This window comes from Vicia villosa, linkage group LG3, assembly GCF_029867415.1.
Source record: "Vicia villosa cultivar HV-30 ecotype Madison, WI linkage group LG3, Vvil1.0, whole genome shotgun sequence".
Classification (NCBI taxonomy): domain Eukaryota; kingdom Viridiplantae; phylum Streptophyta; class Magnoliopsida; order Fabales; family Fabaceae; genus Vicia; species Vicia villosa.
Genome location: NC_081182.1, coordinates 79,098,308 through 79,115,113, shown reverse-complemented (window position 1 = coordinate 79,115,113; position 16,806 = coordinate 79,098,308). Strand labels below are relative to the sequence as shown.

The following is a 16,806-nucleotide window of genomic DNA, read 5'->3' as shown; positions in this document are numbered from 1 at the left end:
ATTTGATGAAGAAGTAACCTTGAAGATGTTAGGAGTTAAGAAAAATAGGTCAGGTGTGAATGAGAAAACTTCAGCTGGTATGACAGAAGGTGAAAAAGAAGACAAAAATCCTAAAAATATCCAAGAAAAAGTTTCAAGCATAGCCTCTCGAGTGAAACCAAATTATGTAGCTGTCAAAAGTCCTAAGAAAGCTAAGGAAGTCAAGAAGAATGTGGGAAGTAAATTGAAGAGAACGGATATCCATGTTTTTCATCTTCATGAGTTCGTGGTTGCGGAAGTGATAAGCAACAAAGTTTGGAAAAGGAAATACCCTCCATAATAAAGGGTAATGGACCGTCGAGCCATGCGACGTTAAACGAAGCGCTTCGTGGGAGGCAACCCACGGTTTTAATAATTAATTTTTCTGTTTGTTTTTGTTATTTTCAGGAAATAAAAGAGGACGTCTCTGGTGAAAGCTTGGAAGTGATTATTAAAGTGCATTACCCTCTGTGAGTCACCTTTCTCAGGCTCGTTCTGAAACATTGAGGCCAATGTTTAGTTCAAGTTTGGGGGAGGCTCTTCTCTTTGCATTTTATTTTTATGTTATTGGTATGATGTGAAACCATAAAGTAAATTCTGCCCAAATTTTGACCGAAATTTTAATTTTTGTTGAAGAAGTTTTGATCCTAAAGAGTGATCAGGAATAGTATATAGAGATGAAACGAGGTTTGTTTGAGGACAGGAAGTGCGGAATAATATGACAAGAAGAGGTTTGTTTAAACACCCTTGGTTCCCTAAAAGAAATACGAGTCTAACGTGTAGATTTGCACCAAAGTACTTGTCTCCTGAGAAGTACTTCTCGAGTAGTTTATTGATACAGTCGGGCATAATTCAGATTCACTTGCATGGTGACTGGTTGAGAAAAAAAAAGAGATATAAAGTTGGCACCAAATGATGAAAAGGCGGTAAAAGGCAATCGGCTCGCTAAGTTGGGTAACCCTCACCCGGTTATTCAGCCCAAAGGAGATTGATCCCCAAACGTCGTCCAAAAGGACAATACATAACTGCAAAGTTTGAAAATTTCATCGGTAATAAAAAGTAGCCAATGCTGCTAGTTTGGTGCCACGAAAAGAAAATAAGAAGCCTTGATTCGTCTCATGCAGGTGATGAGTATTATAAGAGATGCAGTGCCTTAATATGATTGTCCGAATGAAAGAGGAGGAAAATCGGAAAGAGACTTAAGTGCAAAGCATAGTTGGAGAGGTATCCGAAACGGGAGCTTGAGGTTTAATGTGGTAACAAAACTCGTCGCGTCATGTGAATGCCGAACCAACTGTTTCTTGATCAATACCGATGGATATCTCACGTATGAACACCGTGTGCTTTGAGGGTCATTAACTTTTGTAATTGTCGCTTGAGGTCAAACAACGGTTTAAGTTTGGGGGAGTTTGATCAGTGGTTTTCACACATATATTTACCGTTGTTTTAAAGTATGTTTAAGTTATGTTATTGAGTGTTTTATTTCTTTATTCTACATTTTATGCTTTGGTTGTGTATTTTACTGTTTGCAGGCTTAAAGGAATAAATCGAGACAAATCAATGCCAAAAAGTACAAAAAGGGGAGTTTCGAAGGAAGTGAAAAGTCAAGCTACATGAGGTCTGACACGACCACCTGTGTCACCTGAAACTGACCATGTTAGGATGAAGCGTGGCAAAGAAAATGCAAAAGAGATGAAAGTCACGGGGCTGACACGGCTCGTGTTAGCAAGTGTGAGATATGGAAATTTTCAGCATGTTTCTCATCGTGATATGCGTGTAGTATTTTGATCATAACTAGAGCTTCGTAACTCGGAATGACGCGGTTCCGGTGGCAAAATTTCGCTAACGAAAAGGGCTACAACTTTGATGAAGAACACAAAGCCAAATTATGAAGTTAAGGGCTCACACGGACCGTGTTAATCAACACGGCCACCCGTGTTGAAATGTGGCTGGAAATGCGAGTTTGAACCAAAGTCAGAGGATCAACACGGGCGCCCGTGTGCAGGAACACGGCCCGTGTTGATGAGCGCGGGCTGAATATGTGTTTATAAGCTTCCTCACTCAAATGGGATCATTAAGGGTATTCTTGGCATTTAGTTTCAACCGGAATGGAAGATTGATTATAAAAACAACTTTAGGGCAAGAGAGAGGGGATTTTTTTGAGAGATTAGAGAAAAGAATACAAGAGAAGATTGGAGAAAGCAAGGGTTTGGGAGAGAAGAAGATCTTCATGAACGGAAGCAATTGAAGATTCAATCTCCTCCAATTTCTTGTAATGCCTTTATTCATTATTATGTTTTCTTTGAATACTATGAGTAGCTAAACCCCCCAATGCTAGGGGGGTGGCTCTGATTTAACTTTGTAATGACTCTGAGTTTGCAATTGCAATAACAATCATGTTTTTAATTGTTGATTTATTCTCTTGATGTTTCTAATGCTTTTCCTTTTGGACAAATTGGAATTGATCTATGATTATCATTTAGGCGGACCACCATTGATAATGCTTTCATGAGAATATGCTATAATAGATATTACCTAGGACTAGGAATACCTTATAGTAACCGGATATTCTTGATAACGTAATTGCTTGATTTCATTGTAAACCTCTAAGGACTTAGGGTTTAGGATGAAGGATCAAAGGTTTTTTCACTAAGGACTTAGGATCAAACAACCTTAAGAATCGGTAATTGATTATTTAAAATAAGTTGTTGCAATAGAAATTTCAGAGTTGTTACATTGTCAATCATCCACTATCCCTAGCATGTTACTCATATTTGTTACAAAGTTAATTTCATTTACTGCTTATTCTATTTTTCGTTAAGTTATAATTACCAAACAAAGCCCCATTGAAGTTTTTGTTTAATTGAACCTTGCATTGAACTCATTATTCCTGCGCAGTCCCTGAGATCGACATTCGGGGAATTTTCCATATTATTATAAGAGGCAAAATAGTACACTTGCTATTTTACCGATCATGACCCAAACACTTATGTCATAATTTGGATGAACTATCATTGTCACAAGTGCTGATGTAGCACTTCAAAACTCCAAATTGAACAACATACAAAGATGAATTATTTACCTTGTGTTCAAATTCCTACCTTCTATTAAGAATTCCTACAAGATGATAAAAGCAACAACTTAAAATGTTTATTAGTCTTAATTAGTTCCAAAACTAGAACATGGATAGCAGTTACTATAATTTAACATACTAACTAATTAATAATATTAAATATTTCTCTATTGTAAAGTGATAGACACTAAAATTTATGCTATTATTTTTATTTTATTATAATAATAATAATGTCTGTGGACCTTTCTTCCGGGAACCTTCCTATCACATAATGACCGTGATTCGAGCAATCCATGCAAAAGTGACACATTATTGCCACAACTTTTTAGCAGTAAAAACAAAATGCTAAAGTGACATTTCAACATATAATAATTGTTCCTCTAGTTTGTTACTGTACTACTAGTATATTGGAAAATACTACTTTAATGGACACAGATTGGGGCTTTAGTCACACATAAAGTTATTCAATTATTTAGAAATCATGTATCATAGATTGATGCATGTCATGATATAACAATTAATGCGGCTACACACTAGTAATACCAACAGGCACAGCTGTGGTTTTTTTTGTCGGTAATCGAACATACCACAAATTATTTCCATTTGAAAAGTCTAACATTGTTCTATTTTTCACTTAAAAGCAACTTGAATTTGATTGGTTCACTTATGTAATATACCCAATATTATCCTTCATCATTGTTATTATAAGATGAGGCAACAATGGTTTAGTTTTTGTGTACTCACTGAAAGCTTACATGGCTTCTTACTACTTCCTCTTGTTTGTTCTTGTAGCTGCTTTTGCACTTTCTAAAGCAAATGGCAATGAGTTATGCACAGATTTCTATTGCGGCAGTTGCCCGAAACTGTTGTCTATAGTGAATCAAGGAGTCATAAAAGCCATTCGTAATGAAGCTCGCATAGGAGCTTCCATACTTAGATTGCATTTCCATGACTGCTTTGTAAACGTGAGTTTATACGACATATATATACATACATTAACTTGATTTTAGTGATCTGCTTCACTTAATTTGGCTTCTTTTGATATAATGATTATTCAGGGCTGTGATGGATCAATATTGTTGGATGATACAAAGAGTTTCATAGGAGAAAAAACAGCAGCAGCCAACAATAATTCAGCTAGGGGATTCAACGTGATTGATGATATTAAAGCCAACGTTGAGAAAGCATGCCCAAGAACTGTGTCTTGTGCTGATATTCTTGCTCTGGCTGCTCGAGACTCTGTTGTTACTGTAATATCATATACCTCAAATAGCATAATGAATCAATGATAGTATACTATAATAGGCTTAATTAAAGAGATTTAGTTAATCTATTCATGGCTTGAAATTTTCAGCTAGGTGGCCCTTCCTGGGAAGTAGGATTGGGAAGAAGAGATTCAATCACAGCTAGTAGAGCTGATGCCAATAAGTCTATTCCTGCACCCTCTCTCAATCTTGATCAACTCAAATCAAATTTTGCTAACCAAGGACTCTCTGAGAAGAACTTGGTAGCTCTTTCAGGTACTATGAAGTATGAATGGCAAATGTTCAATATAGTATATAATCCTCTGTTTCAATTCATTTGAACTAATATCTATAAAAACAGGTGCACACACAATCGGGCTAGCCAGATGTACGCAGTTTCGAGCACACATCTACAATGATTCCAACATTGATCCTTCATTTGCCAAGTCACTGCAGAGAAAGTGTCCCAGAACTGGAAATGACAACCTTCACCAGCCATTAGACTTTCAAACCCCAACTCATTTCGATAACCTATACTACAAGCATTTACTTGTTAAAAAGGGTCTTCTCCATTCTGACCAAGAATTGTTCAATGGGAATCCTACAACTGATAAACTGGTGCAGAAATATGCTAATGATAATGAAGAATTTTTCGAAGACTTTGCCAAGGGTATGGTCAAAATGAGTAATATCAATCCCCTCACAGGAAACAAAGGACAGATCAGAATCAATTGCAGAAAACACAACTGAAAATTAGTGAGTAATGTGTATGTATATGAGTTATGAGAGAATGAGTGAGTAATAATTATCCATCTATATTTCCAAAATTATGCCCAATAAAGATCTCTCGTCATTAGGCAAGTTATCATATAAGGAACCATAAATGTAAATCATAAAACAATGCAAATTCATTGCAATGTTTGAACTGTAAGATAAGAATATATACTAAAATATCCAATTGCGAATTTCTCTTATATGAAACAAGAAACAGTTTCTAAGGTCTCAATTTACTAACTAGATCAATTTGCTAGTGTTAAACAACTTTTCGCTAAACCTATTAAGAAAACTCAAATTCGGAAGACTATATATATCAACATCAACAATTAACTGCATTATCGTATTAGCTTCGAGTACTCAAATACTAGATCAGTCACTCATCAGTATATTCTTCGACCTCCTCTTCTTCGAGTTCATATTCATCAATCTGTTTAAAATACGCCTTCTGTTTCTCAATGTAATCCTCCAGATCCTCTTGTTCGTTCGACACAACGCGTTGTTTCTGAAAACAAATTAAAAGAAAATTAAGATCATATGCTTTTCATCATTATAAGAAAATCAAAATCAACAAACGGAATATACCTTTTTGCATCGAACTGTTAACGTCGTGGGAAGAGCTACAGTGTTGTTTTGGTTCTGAAAACAAATTAATCAAAATCAATCAAAAAACGAAACTGCAAAATTAATTCGCGAAACTATCGATATAGAAAATTTGAATTGGGGAAAAAGATGAGATGCTTGTTTGTTTGTACCTTTGTGCGATGAACGGTTGATGGCTTAACATCGTGAAGTGGAGTTAAACAGGTTTTCCTAACGATAATTAAGAAACGGAGATTAGAGAAAATGAAAAGTGATTATGATTATTAATTATGTAACAATGTGAAAAAAGGATTGATGTGATTGATGAGTACCGAATGTTGATTTGGTTTTTCTTGATTGGTTCAATGGTGGCTGATGAAGAAACGGATGAAGATGAAAGATGGCTTGAATTTGTGAGATCTGAGAGAGCGGTTCGTTTTCCGTTCTTCATTTGGTTTGTTTGTTGTAAGAAGAAGTAAGAACACTCTCGCTCACTCAGTCACGCTTGTTATGCGCCTTGCGTTTTGTTTTATTGTGACTTTTTCTTTGGCGGGAAATTTTAGTTAGTTGGGGATGAAGTTACTAAAGGCGGTGTTGTTATACTTGTGAGTAGTGTAGGAGTGGTGTGAAGGCTAATCATACTATTACTAGCTGAAGTTTATCAACAAAAAAAAAGGTAACCTGATCCTACTCTTGGAAGAGTTAGCATGCATTCTCTTGAATAATCTAGCGGGCCCAAAAGACTTTGTTGTGGAAATATTTTGAAGCATCTAGGAAAAAGTTAAACATTCTAATTAATTATGGTGGATTAACAACAACAAAAATTGTTGGTTGCCTAATAGAGAAAGGAAGTGTTACCATAAGATTTTGGCAAATTTTTTAAGTATGCAAAATAGGAAAAGGTAGAAAAAGAATTCTCCTAAAGTATAATTTCTTCCCTCATATTATAAAAAAAATTAAATATATTGATTAATGTATATGAACTAAGTCAAATACGTTAATTATTTAATATAGTTATTTATGTCTATTTAAATAGTTTTTATATTATAATGGGATCTTTAAATATTTTTCAATTTGATATTTCTCTAAATCGTTCGTCAGACCAGGCAAAGGAAGACCTAACAAAAAACATAAAAAAAGACGCATAGAACAATTGGGACATAACCATAGTCAAGGATACGTGATTTCAGCCTTCGACGCATTTTTCATTGTTAGATCTGATCGGACAACAACCCATATTTGGCACCGCTTTTTGGGGGGATAGTTTAACCATTCGCATTATACTAAATCCAACACGCGCCATTTGAGATATTCCCTCATTCCTACACTCATACTACTTTTTCACTCGTTCATTCACTTGTGCATTGAATTGCTATCTTTACATGACCACCCTCGCTCTATCGTATCAGAAGCTCACTCCACTGCACTGAAACTCTATTCCATCTGATCTCTACAAATTTTTAGTTCCAGTTTGGAACAATGATGTCGCCTGTGAGGATCGACATTTGATTCTCATGAATTTTCGTGATGATATTCTTCTGATCCCAAAGTCATGAATCACAACCCGATTTCGCTCAAAAGAATAATATGTTGTCTGATATAACTGTTGAAGTCACCATTGATCTATCAACTACAAGATCATCCTCTACCTTGTTGTCTCTTTGATCATAATGGATCGTTGAGAAAAAAAGAGATTGAGGAATGAGAAGAATACAGGGCAAAACTCTTCAAAGATCACCGATGGTAACTGGGAAGCATGAAGAAGACAAACATCTTATAGGTTTTCAAGACTACGAGAAAATGGATGAAACTCCCAATGTGACACTTCCACTAGTCATGGCTACTACTACTACTACATTAGTGAATCACTCGGTGTCAGAGTCCTTATCGATGATGGGAGTTCTTGCAATATTATGTGCATCTATGTTTCTAGAAGGTTAGGGTTACATGAGCCAAATCTCATGACATACGAAGGCGATGCGGGGCCATGGAATTACTAGTTTTTGTCTGAGAAAAAAGCAAGAGAACCGTGAACACGTTACTTCGTAACTCTTTATGAAAGCATATGCAATTTCATCCAAGGGAGATCATTCCTCGCGAAGCTAGATGCAGTGGCCACCACAATCCATTTGAAGATGAAATATCTCAACGATTTTGGCGAACCAGTTGTCATTTTGTACAATCTACGCGAAGCTCCCCTGATGCACAAAATTATACTAAAGGACCCCTTAGCAACCCCCGCCCCCTCGAGAAGAAAATGTTAGACGCTGGCCTATAGATCTAGAGGGGGGGGTGAATAGATCTCACTAAGTTTTTACAGATTTTTCTACAGACTCGAGCGAAAGCGGTTCTGAATCGACTTGCGTCTATTCTGGACCGCTATTGCAAAGGTCGTATGTGTTTCAAAACCAAAAAGTAAGTGGAATTGATGGTGAAGTAATATGATAGCTAACCAATACGTTTAACGACTGAAATCCAATTAACTTCTAGATTGACAACTTTGATTTGCAATGCAGTAAGATTGGATTAAGCAAAAACACAAACACTTGGTGATAGGTTCAAATTGATAGTGATTCAAGTTGTGGTGAATTGTGATGTTTGTGCAGAACTTTAATTCACAATTTTAACACTTGAATCGTTGATCAATTTTGCACTTATAACCAATTATGAACAGAAAGTAAAAGAGAAAGTAAAAGCGACAAGAACACGATATTTGTTTAGGCAGTTCGTCGATCGTCCTCGCTACGACTACGTCTGCCCCCAATTCCAAATTGAAATTGGGTAATCTTTCATTAATGTTGAAAGTAGTATATACAAAGAAGATAACAAAGCGATAAACGATAAACCAATTATGTCGATCCTTTGAATCTTCTTCCCCCTTAATCTTGAGCCAGATCAAGGTTATCCAAGAGCTTCACTTTGATTCCCTTCTGCAGTGTCTTGATTCCTTGAACTCCCCGTTCCTCAATCGTTACACTCAGCCGAATCCTCAATGAACGCCTCTTGATAAAAACCCCCAAGAACCACCCGTCGTGGAGGACAAAACCCGCAGATTTTATTCACCAACAAACCCCACAAACCTTCACCCACTAGGAATCTTCAATTCCGTTCCATGGACGTTATCGAACTCATCACTAACCCGCAACGCAAGAATGATTATGTGTAATTGTGTTGGAGATGATGAAGAACGAAGATGAGAAGCGTTTGTGTATCTTTCAGTCGTTGGTGTTCCTGAATAATTAACCCTTGCACAATATATATGATTGCATAGCAGTTGGAATCAAGAATAACTGAATTTTGGACTTTCTTGATCAGTTAGGTCGACCTCTTGTAGAGGTTAGGTCGACCTAGCAGTGCTTGCTGAATTTTTCTCCCAGTTAGGTCGACCTGTTGAAGGAGTAGGTCGACCAGAATCCTCTTCTGGTGCGTTCTGGGAACATTTTCTCAGATTAGGTCGACCTAGTTGCTATGTAGGTCGACCTAACAGACTGATATGAAGATTTCTTCATTTTGAGTCGACCTGAATGGTCTGTGAGTCGACCTAGCAGAAGTATATGGATTTTCCTTCATTTTAGGTCGACCTGGGTTGACAGTAGGTCGACCTAACTGCTGATTTTCTGCATTTTTCATGTTCAGCTTGTGTTGAGTCGACTTATATGCATAATGGATCACCTTGTGCTTTCATGAGTGATCAAATGCTTTGCTTTTCTGATTCCTCCTTGTTGTTTGAATGCTCATTTGAGTTTGCCATAAATCAAAAACATCTTTGAGTGTAATCTTGTACTCACATACTCCCCCTTTTTGATGATGGCAAACCAATAGTCAAAAGCTTTGGTAGTGAGTGACAAGGACTCAACAGAGCTCCCCCGTACATCCAGCATCTATCTCTCAACAGGGCAATCTCTTACCAATGCTCCCCCGTAGGCAATCTCTTACCAATGCTCCCCCGTACACTCAGCATCTATTGTATCTATCTCCCCCTTTGACAACATCAAAAAGAGAAACAAAGAGAGCAGAGTAGGAGAGAAACAAGAAAAATGAAGAATACCAGTAGTCATAGAGATAGATAACATGTTTTAAAGCAAGCTAACAACATACATAGTAGTTCACGAGAATTATAAAAGAGGACATAGAGTGCTACATCATATAATGTTTTTAACAACAAAACAAAACAAAAAGCAAACTTAATGGCATGAAATGCAATGAAATGATGATATGATAACGATATGTCCTAACGCCTGCCCCTTCTTCCTCTTCCTCTTTGAAATGTGTGAGGTCGATCTTCTTCAACCTGTTCCAACAAATCCAGCACAGACATGTTAAGAGTGTTGAAGCTCTGGCTGATGTTAGCATGACGATGCAATGCCGTTTCCTCAAACTGATTCTGCCTCAATATGGAGTTGGATGCAAACGTCTCAAAATCGTTCCTTTGTTCCTGAACCAAGCCGTACAGAGATTGGTATTGCCGTTGTTGTTCCTCATATCTATCTTGTTGAAGCTGCTGCATCGTTTGAAATTGAAGCTGTTGAGTTTCAAAGTTCTGCTGTTGTTGAAGTTGCATAGCTTCAAGCATAGATATTATGTTAGATTGATCAGGAGGAGGTGGAGCAGTGTATCCCCAAGGAACTTCTTCCTGTTGAGACGGAACATATTGCCAATTTGGATCTGTGTCATGAGCTATGTCTTCCATGGTTTGATCCTCCTCATTTGCTATTTCTTGATCGTTTCCCTCTTCCTCATTTCCTACATTGTTTCCAAACTCCGTAGGATCATCATAGTTGTAGATAACCTTCCCTGTTCCTTTTTGAATGAGATAATATGTCTTCCTCACAGGATTCCAATGATATCCCATAAGAGTCAAGGTGGTTTGTGAGAATTCCTGGGATTGATGTACGCGAGTGTAGTGTAAGTGATCAAGTCGCATACCAAAGTGATTGACAATTGTTTGAATGATTGAACCATAACATAGGGCTGTAGTTTTCTGTTTGACTTCATGAAACTTAGCAGCAAGGAAGTGAGGCCAGTGTAAACGTGTTCTGTTTTGCAGCAGATACATGAGCACCACTTCATTTCTTTCAATTCTTGAATATCCTCCAGCCCTTGGTCGAATGATTCTTGAGATTACCCAGTTCAAGAGTCTAGGATCTCGCTTCAAATGACCAGCTGTTATTGTTTCATTTGGTCTATCAAATACGGAAGGATCTTTGAGGATTGACTTCATGTAGGCCTCATGATCATAGATTCCCGGTACATCCCCGTCTACCATACGGAGTTCATCACCAACGATTGTCAGACCAAAAATACTAATCCAGACCCGTTTGTCAACAACATGCGACCTAGATCCCATTTTGAAACGGAAGTTACAACCATCTCCTTTTGTAAATCCTGCATAAAAAGCCCTAACGGTATTCTCACAGTACGGGGTATCACATTGCAATAAGGGATGAATATTTTGATGTTCAATTAACGCAGCGACATCAGGGATATGCATGTTTTCGACAAGATTTGGATCATAAGTATATTGCTTAACAATTTTCCTTTTCATCTGCCACTTCTCAAAGTTTTCTCTACAATCAGGATGAACAAGAGCACTTACCGGTTGAGATGATGAACTGGAAGCAATTTCCTTTCCTTTTCTTGATTTTGGAGGCATGATTGGAGATGCTTGAGTGAGAGAGGGATGATTTTTGATAGTTTAGAGTTTGAGGAATTAGGGTTAGCCGTACCAAAAGAGATGAGAATGAGAGGGAATGCAAGAATGGAATGTTTTGAATGCATGACATTGGGTCGGGTCGACCTAACAGGCCCAAATATGGAAAAGTTTACGCAGTAGGTCGACCTAAAGTGAAGCTGGGTCGACCTAACAGAAGTAACAATACAAATGACCAAATTAGGTCGACCTAATTTGTGAGTAGGTCGACGCAACTGGACCTTTTTGGTTTTTCTAAAGAAACTTCTTATGTAGGTCGACTCAAATACAGGGTAGGTCGACCTAAGTTGCTTTCAATGATGAAAATGCCTTAGAAATGTTTCTATATGATGTATTTTTGTTTTGTCATTTGCTTGAATGCACAACCATTGTATGTTATGAATGAAATGATGAACACATATACATAAGTATTTGAGAAGAGTAGATAAGGGCACATGAAGTCACTATAAGCATGTTAATTGATAGCATATTATAGCATCAACAAAATTTTTGGAAGTAAACAATAAACATGTTACCGCTTTCTCAATATGTAGGTGTTTTGTCATCATTGTGTGGAGTCTTCTTGTCAGTGTGCCATACTCCTAGATTTGATAATGAATTGTTTTGATGGAATGTTTCACAGGTTGATTCTTGCGAAAAACTTATCTAGTATCAATTACTCGATGTTCTCCCGGATGCGGGACATAGTCCCAAACAGTATTCTGCTAAGAATAGGTTTAAAATCTCTTTGCAATGCAACTTGCCAATTTGCACATCAAGTACTGCGTCCTATGTGTTTCTCGGAATATCTGTATTTGTAATGTATCTCATACATTTGCTATGGCTAGGACACCTACATTTCCTTTGCCACGTATGATTCTTCAAACTGTCTTCATAGATGACATACCAAAATTTGTATGTCTTCCTATATGTGTCTTGAGCACCATCTATCAAGGAACTACCACCGTTCGGCGATGTCAAGACACTTTTCCTGCGAGATTAAATTAGAGTGGAAGGTCCCCAATCTTCATTGGGTCCTGGATGGTGAGTGCACAATTTGTTGCACTTAGGCAACCATTGAAATACTCCTTTAGGAACTAAAGTTCTCCTAAATTTGCATTTTTCAATGGTATGTCCCTTTTTGCAACAATAATGATAGGTAATATGATGAGAATATGGAGTTTTGCTAGTTGATACTTTTGGTACAAAAGTGTATTTACTATATAAAGGAGTATACGATCTTTTGAACTTGTTTGGATCAACCGCAAAAGTCACTTTTGGTTGTAGAGCCTTGTCTAACTTGGCTTTTAGATCTCTCACTTCTTTTTGCCAAATGTGACATGTCTCACAACCAAACCATGATGTAGGATCTAATTCAACTTTGTCCTTTTGAATGTCTAGCATAGATTGTTTTAAAGCTTCCATATCCCTTTCGGTTTTCTCAACTTTTGATTCAAGATATGAAAATATTTTCTTATTTGAGGCCAAAAGTTTGAAAGCTTTAATTGCATCTCTATGTAATTCTTCAAAAGCAAGTTTTAGTTGAGAATGAGATACCTTATCTACGAGTTCAGGTTTAAGATGACTTACAGCTTTCTTTTTCTTGTTTTGATGAGCCATGAAACATAGGTTTGCTGATTCTTCTTCATCGCTTGACGAGCTTTCACTAGATGAATCACTTTCCCATGCTATGTAAGCTCTTTTAGATTTGTTATGACCTTTGCTTTGGTTCTTCTCCTTTTCTTTCTTAAGGTATGGACAATCCGGTTTGTAGTGACCGGCTTTCCCACAATTGAAGCAAAGACCTTTGATCTTTCCTTTGTTGTCGTCATCTTGTTTGAACATGTTTGATTGCTTTCTATAGTTGATCAATCCTTTGTCGGAATGTTTTGCTCCATTTTTCTTTAGATATTTGTTGTATCTTCGCACAAACAGTCCCATTTCCTCATCATCGGAGTCTTCGTCATCACTTGTGTCACTATCCTTTGGCTCTCGTTTTGAGGTCTTGGAGCTCGAAGCTTTTAGAGCTATTGACTTCTTCTCTACCTCTTTCTCCATGTTCTTTTCTTTCTTTGTCCTCTTCTCATGCATGTCAAGGCATTTAAGATGCTGTTCATGTTCCTCTAGTTTACCAAATAGAGTGGTAATGTCTAAAGTGTTGAGATCATTTGCTTCCTTAATTGCTGTAACTTTGGGCTGCCATTCCCTGTTCAAACACCTTAAGATTTTGTTAGTAGCAACTGCATTGGAAACAGGTCTATCAAGAGAATTTAATCGATTTTTCAGGTGAACGAATCTTTTCTGCATGCTTTCGATGGTTTCACCATCTTCCATGTGGAAAAGTTCGAACTCTTGAGTTAACGTATTGATCCTAGCTAGTTTGACATCATCCGTTCCCTCGTGGGCAACTTGCAATGTGTCCCACATAGCTTTAGCTGATCTACAATGGGAAACGCGATAGTATTCATCAACTCCTAGAGCTGAGATTAGAATGTTTCTCGCTTTCCAATCGTATGCATATTTCTTTTCATCTTCAGCATTCCAAGTATCTTCTGGTTTTGGAACAACTGCACCAGCTGCATTTGTCATAGTGATCTGAAATGGACCATTGACAATAGCTGTCCAGATGTTCCTATCAATTGCATTGATATGGACACACATACAATCCTTCCAATAGCCGTAGTTTTCTCCGTTGAAAACTGGAGCTCTATTATGAGCCCCTTTAGGTCCAGAAGCCATCTTTCCAATAAGTGTTTCACGTAGCACGGAATAAACCAGAGCTCTTGATGCCACTTGTTAGACGCTGGCCTATAGATCTAGAGGGGGGGGTGAATAGATCTCACTAAGTTTTTACAGATTTTTCTACAGACTCGAGCGAAAGCGGTTCTGAATCGACTTGCGTCTATTCTGGACCGCTATTGCAAAGGTCGTATGTGTTTCAAAACCAAAAAGTAAGTGGAATTGATGGTGAAGTAATATGATAGCTAACCAATACGTTTAACGACTGAAATCCAATTAACTTCTAGATTGACAACTTTGATTTGCAATGCAGTAAGATTGGATTAAGCAAAAACACAAACACTTGGTGATAGGTTCAAATTGATAGTGATTCAAGTTGTGGTGAATTGTGATGTTTGTGCAGAACTTTAATTCACAATTTTAACACTTGAATCGTTGATCAATTTTGCACTTATAACCAATTATGAACAGAAAGTAAAAGAGAAAGTAAAAGCGACAAGAACACGATATTTGTTTAGGCAGTTCGTCGATCGTCCTCGCTACGACTACGTCTGCCCCCAATTCCAAATTGAAATTGGGTAATCTTTCATTAATGTTGAAAGTAGTATATACAAAGAAGATAACAAAGCGATAAACGATAAACCAATTATGTCGATCCTTTGAATCTTCTTCCCCCTTAATCTTGAGCCAGATCAAGGTTATCCAAGAGCTTCACTTTGATTCCCTTCTGCAGTGTCTTGATTCCTTGAACTCCCCGTTCCTCAATCGTTACACTCAGCCGAATCCTCAATGAACGCCTCTTGATAAAAACCCCCAAGAACCACCCGTCGTGGAGGACAAAACCCGCAGATTTTATTCACCAACAAACCCCACAAACCTTCACCCACTAGGAATCTTCAATTCCGTTCCATGGACGTTATCGAACTCATCACTAACCCGCAACGCAAGAATGATTATGTGTAATTGTGTTGGAGATGATGAAGAACGAAGATGAGAAGCGTTTGTGTATCTTTTAGTCGTTGGTGTTCCTGAATAATTAACCCTTGCACAATATATATGATTGCATAGCAGTTGGAATCAAGAATAACTGAATTTTGGACTTTCTTGATCAGTTAGGTCGACCTCTTGTAGAGGTTAGGTCGACCTAGCAGTGCTTGCTGAATTTTTCTCCCAGTTAGGTCGACCTGTTGAAGGAGTAGGTCGACCAGAATCCTCTTCTGGTGCGTTCTGGGAACATTTTCTCAGATTAGGTCGACCTAGTTGCTATGTAGGTCGACCTAACAGACTGATATGAAGATTTCTTCATTTTGAGTCGACCTGAATGGTCTGTGAGTCGACCTAGCAGAAGTATATGGATTTTCCTTCATTTTAGGTCGACCTGGGTTGACAGTAGGTCGACCTAACTGCTGATTTTCTGCATTTTTCATGTTCAGCTTGTGTTGAGTCGACTTATATGCATAGTGGATCACCTTGTGCTTTCATGAGTGATCAAATGCTTTGCTTTTCTGATTCCTCCTTGTTGTTTGAATGCTCATTTGAGTTTGCCATAAATCAAAAACATCTTTGAGTGTAATCTTGTACTCACAGAAAAAGGAAGAAGACTCATCAGACTAACATCAATATGGTCGACCTCGACGCACGAGATGATGAAGCATCACAGGATGATGATCTAAACTCTCATTCGGGGGCCAAAACGAAAGCCTCGACCCCGATTCTAGACAGTAATTCTGAGATGGTACAGCTCGATGATAATTTGTTAAGGTCGCTCCATATAGGAGTTGACTTGCCATATGCGGCGAAGGAAGGGCTCATTGAATGCCTTAAAGATAACGCTAACCTCTTCGTAGCTCCCTCGGCGAGGTGCTTAGCATAGATCCTAATGTGGCTTGTCACTAACTGAATAGTTACCCGTCCACGCGTTATGCAGGCCGACAAAAAAACAACAATCCCTTGAAAAATTTGAATCAACCATAAGTACGGTCCATGCTCTAATCGATGCAAAATTTATTTTGGAAGATATAGTAAGTTTATTTTATAAGATACACTAAATGGATATCCAATATGGTATTAGTCAAGAAATCGTCTGGGAAGTGGAAAATGTTTGTGAATTAGACCGACCTCAAACAAGCTGCTCGAAAGACTCGTGTCCACTTCCAACATTGACAAGCTAGTCGATAACTCATCTGAATACAAAATATTATCATTCATGGATGTGTATTTCGGCTATAAGAAGATACCCATGTTCGAGAAAGACAAACACATGAAGGCCTTTGTTATCAAGCTGGCTAACTATCGATACAACTTCATGCACTTTGGCTTAGAGAATGATGGGGAAAATACCATTCGATGATGAACAAAATCTTTAAATAAGAAATAGGTGAAAGTATGGAAGATTAAATGGATGATACGGTCATCAAGTATAGCAAATAGGGACTATGCAACGAATACCTAGCAAGCGTTTTCCAACATGTTTGGTAATACAACATGAGACTTAACTAAAAAAAAATACACCTTTGAAGTAAAAGTTGACAAATTCCTAAGCTTCTTCCTAACGAATAGAAGCATATGAGTAAACTTAGATAAATGTGAAATAATCATCAAGACGAGAGCACCAACAACAAAGAAAGAAGTAAAAAAATTAAATGCCTTTCTCACGGTCTTAAACATATTCATCTTGAGGTTCACTT

General features: G+C 37.6%; 2 protein-coding genes across 2 annotated transcripts; one reads left to right on the top strand and one right to left on the bottom strand.

The window, feature by feature from the left end:
* Nucleotides 1-3,809: 3,809 nt before the first annotated feature.
* On the top strand, nucleotides 3,810-5,087 carry LOC131656166 (peroxidase P7-like). Its single transcript, XM_058925926.1, has 4 exons — nucleotides 3,810-4,056; nucleotides 4,150-4,341; nucleotides 4,446-4,611; nucleotides 4,697-5,087. Exons 1-4 carry the CDS (start codon nucleotides 3,847-3,849, stop codon nucleotides 5,083-5,085), a joined length of 957 nt encoding a protein of 318 aa, XP_058781909.1. The 5' UTR covers nucleotides 3,810-3,846; the 3' UTR covers nucleotides 5,086-5,087.
* Nucleotides 5,088-5,126: 39 nt separating this feature from the next.
* LOC131656167 (uncharacterized) lies at nucleotides 5,127-6,317 on the bottom strand. The gene is made up of 4 exons (XM_058925927.1): nucleotides 6,024-6,317; nucleotides 5,865-5,922; nucleotides 5,695-5,748; nucleotides 5,127-5,614 (listed from the first exon to the last, which is right to left on the bottom strand). Exons 1-4 carry the CDS (start codon nucleotides 6,140-6,142, stop codon nucleotides 5,486-5,488), a joined length of 360 nt encoding a protein of 119 aa, XP_058781910.1. The 5' UTR covers nucleotides 6,143-6,317; the 3' UTR covers nucleotides 5,127-5,485.
* Nucleotides 6,318-16,806: the final 10,489 nt, after the last annotated feature.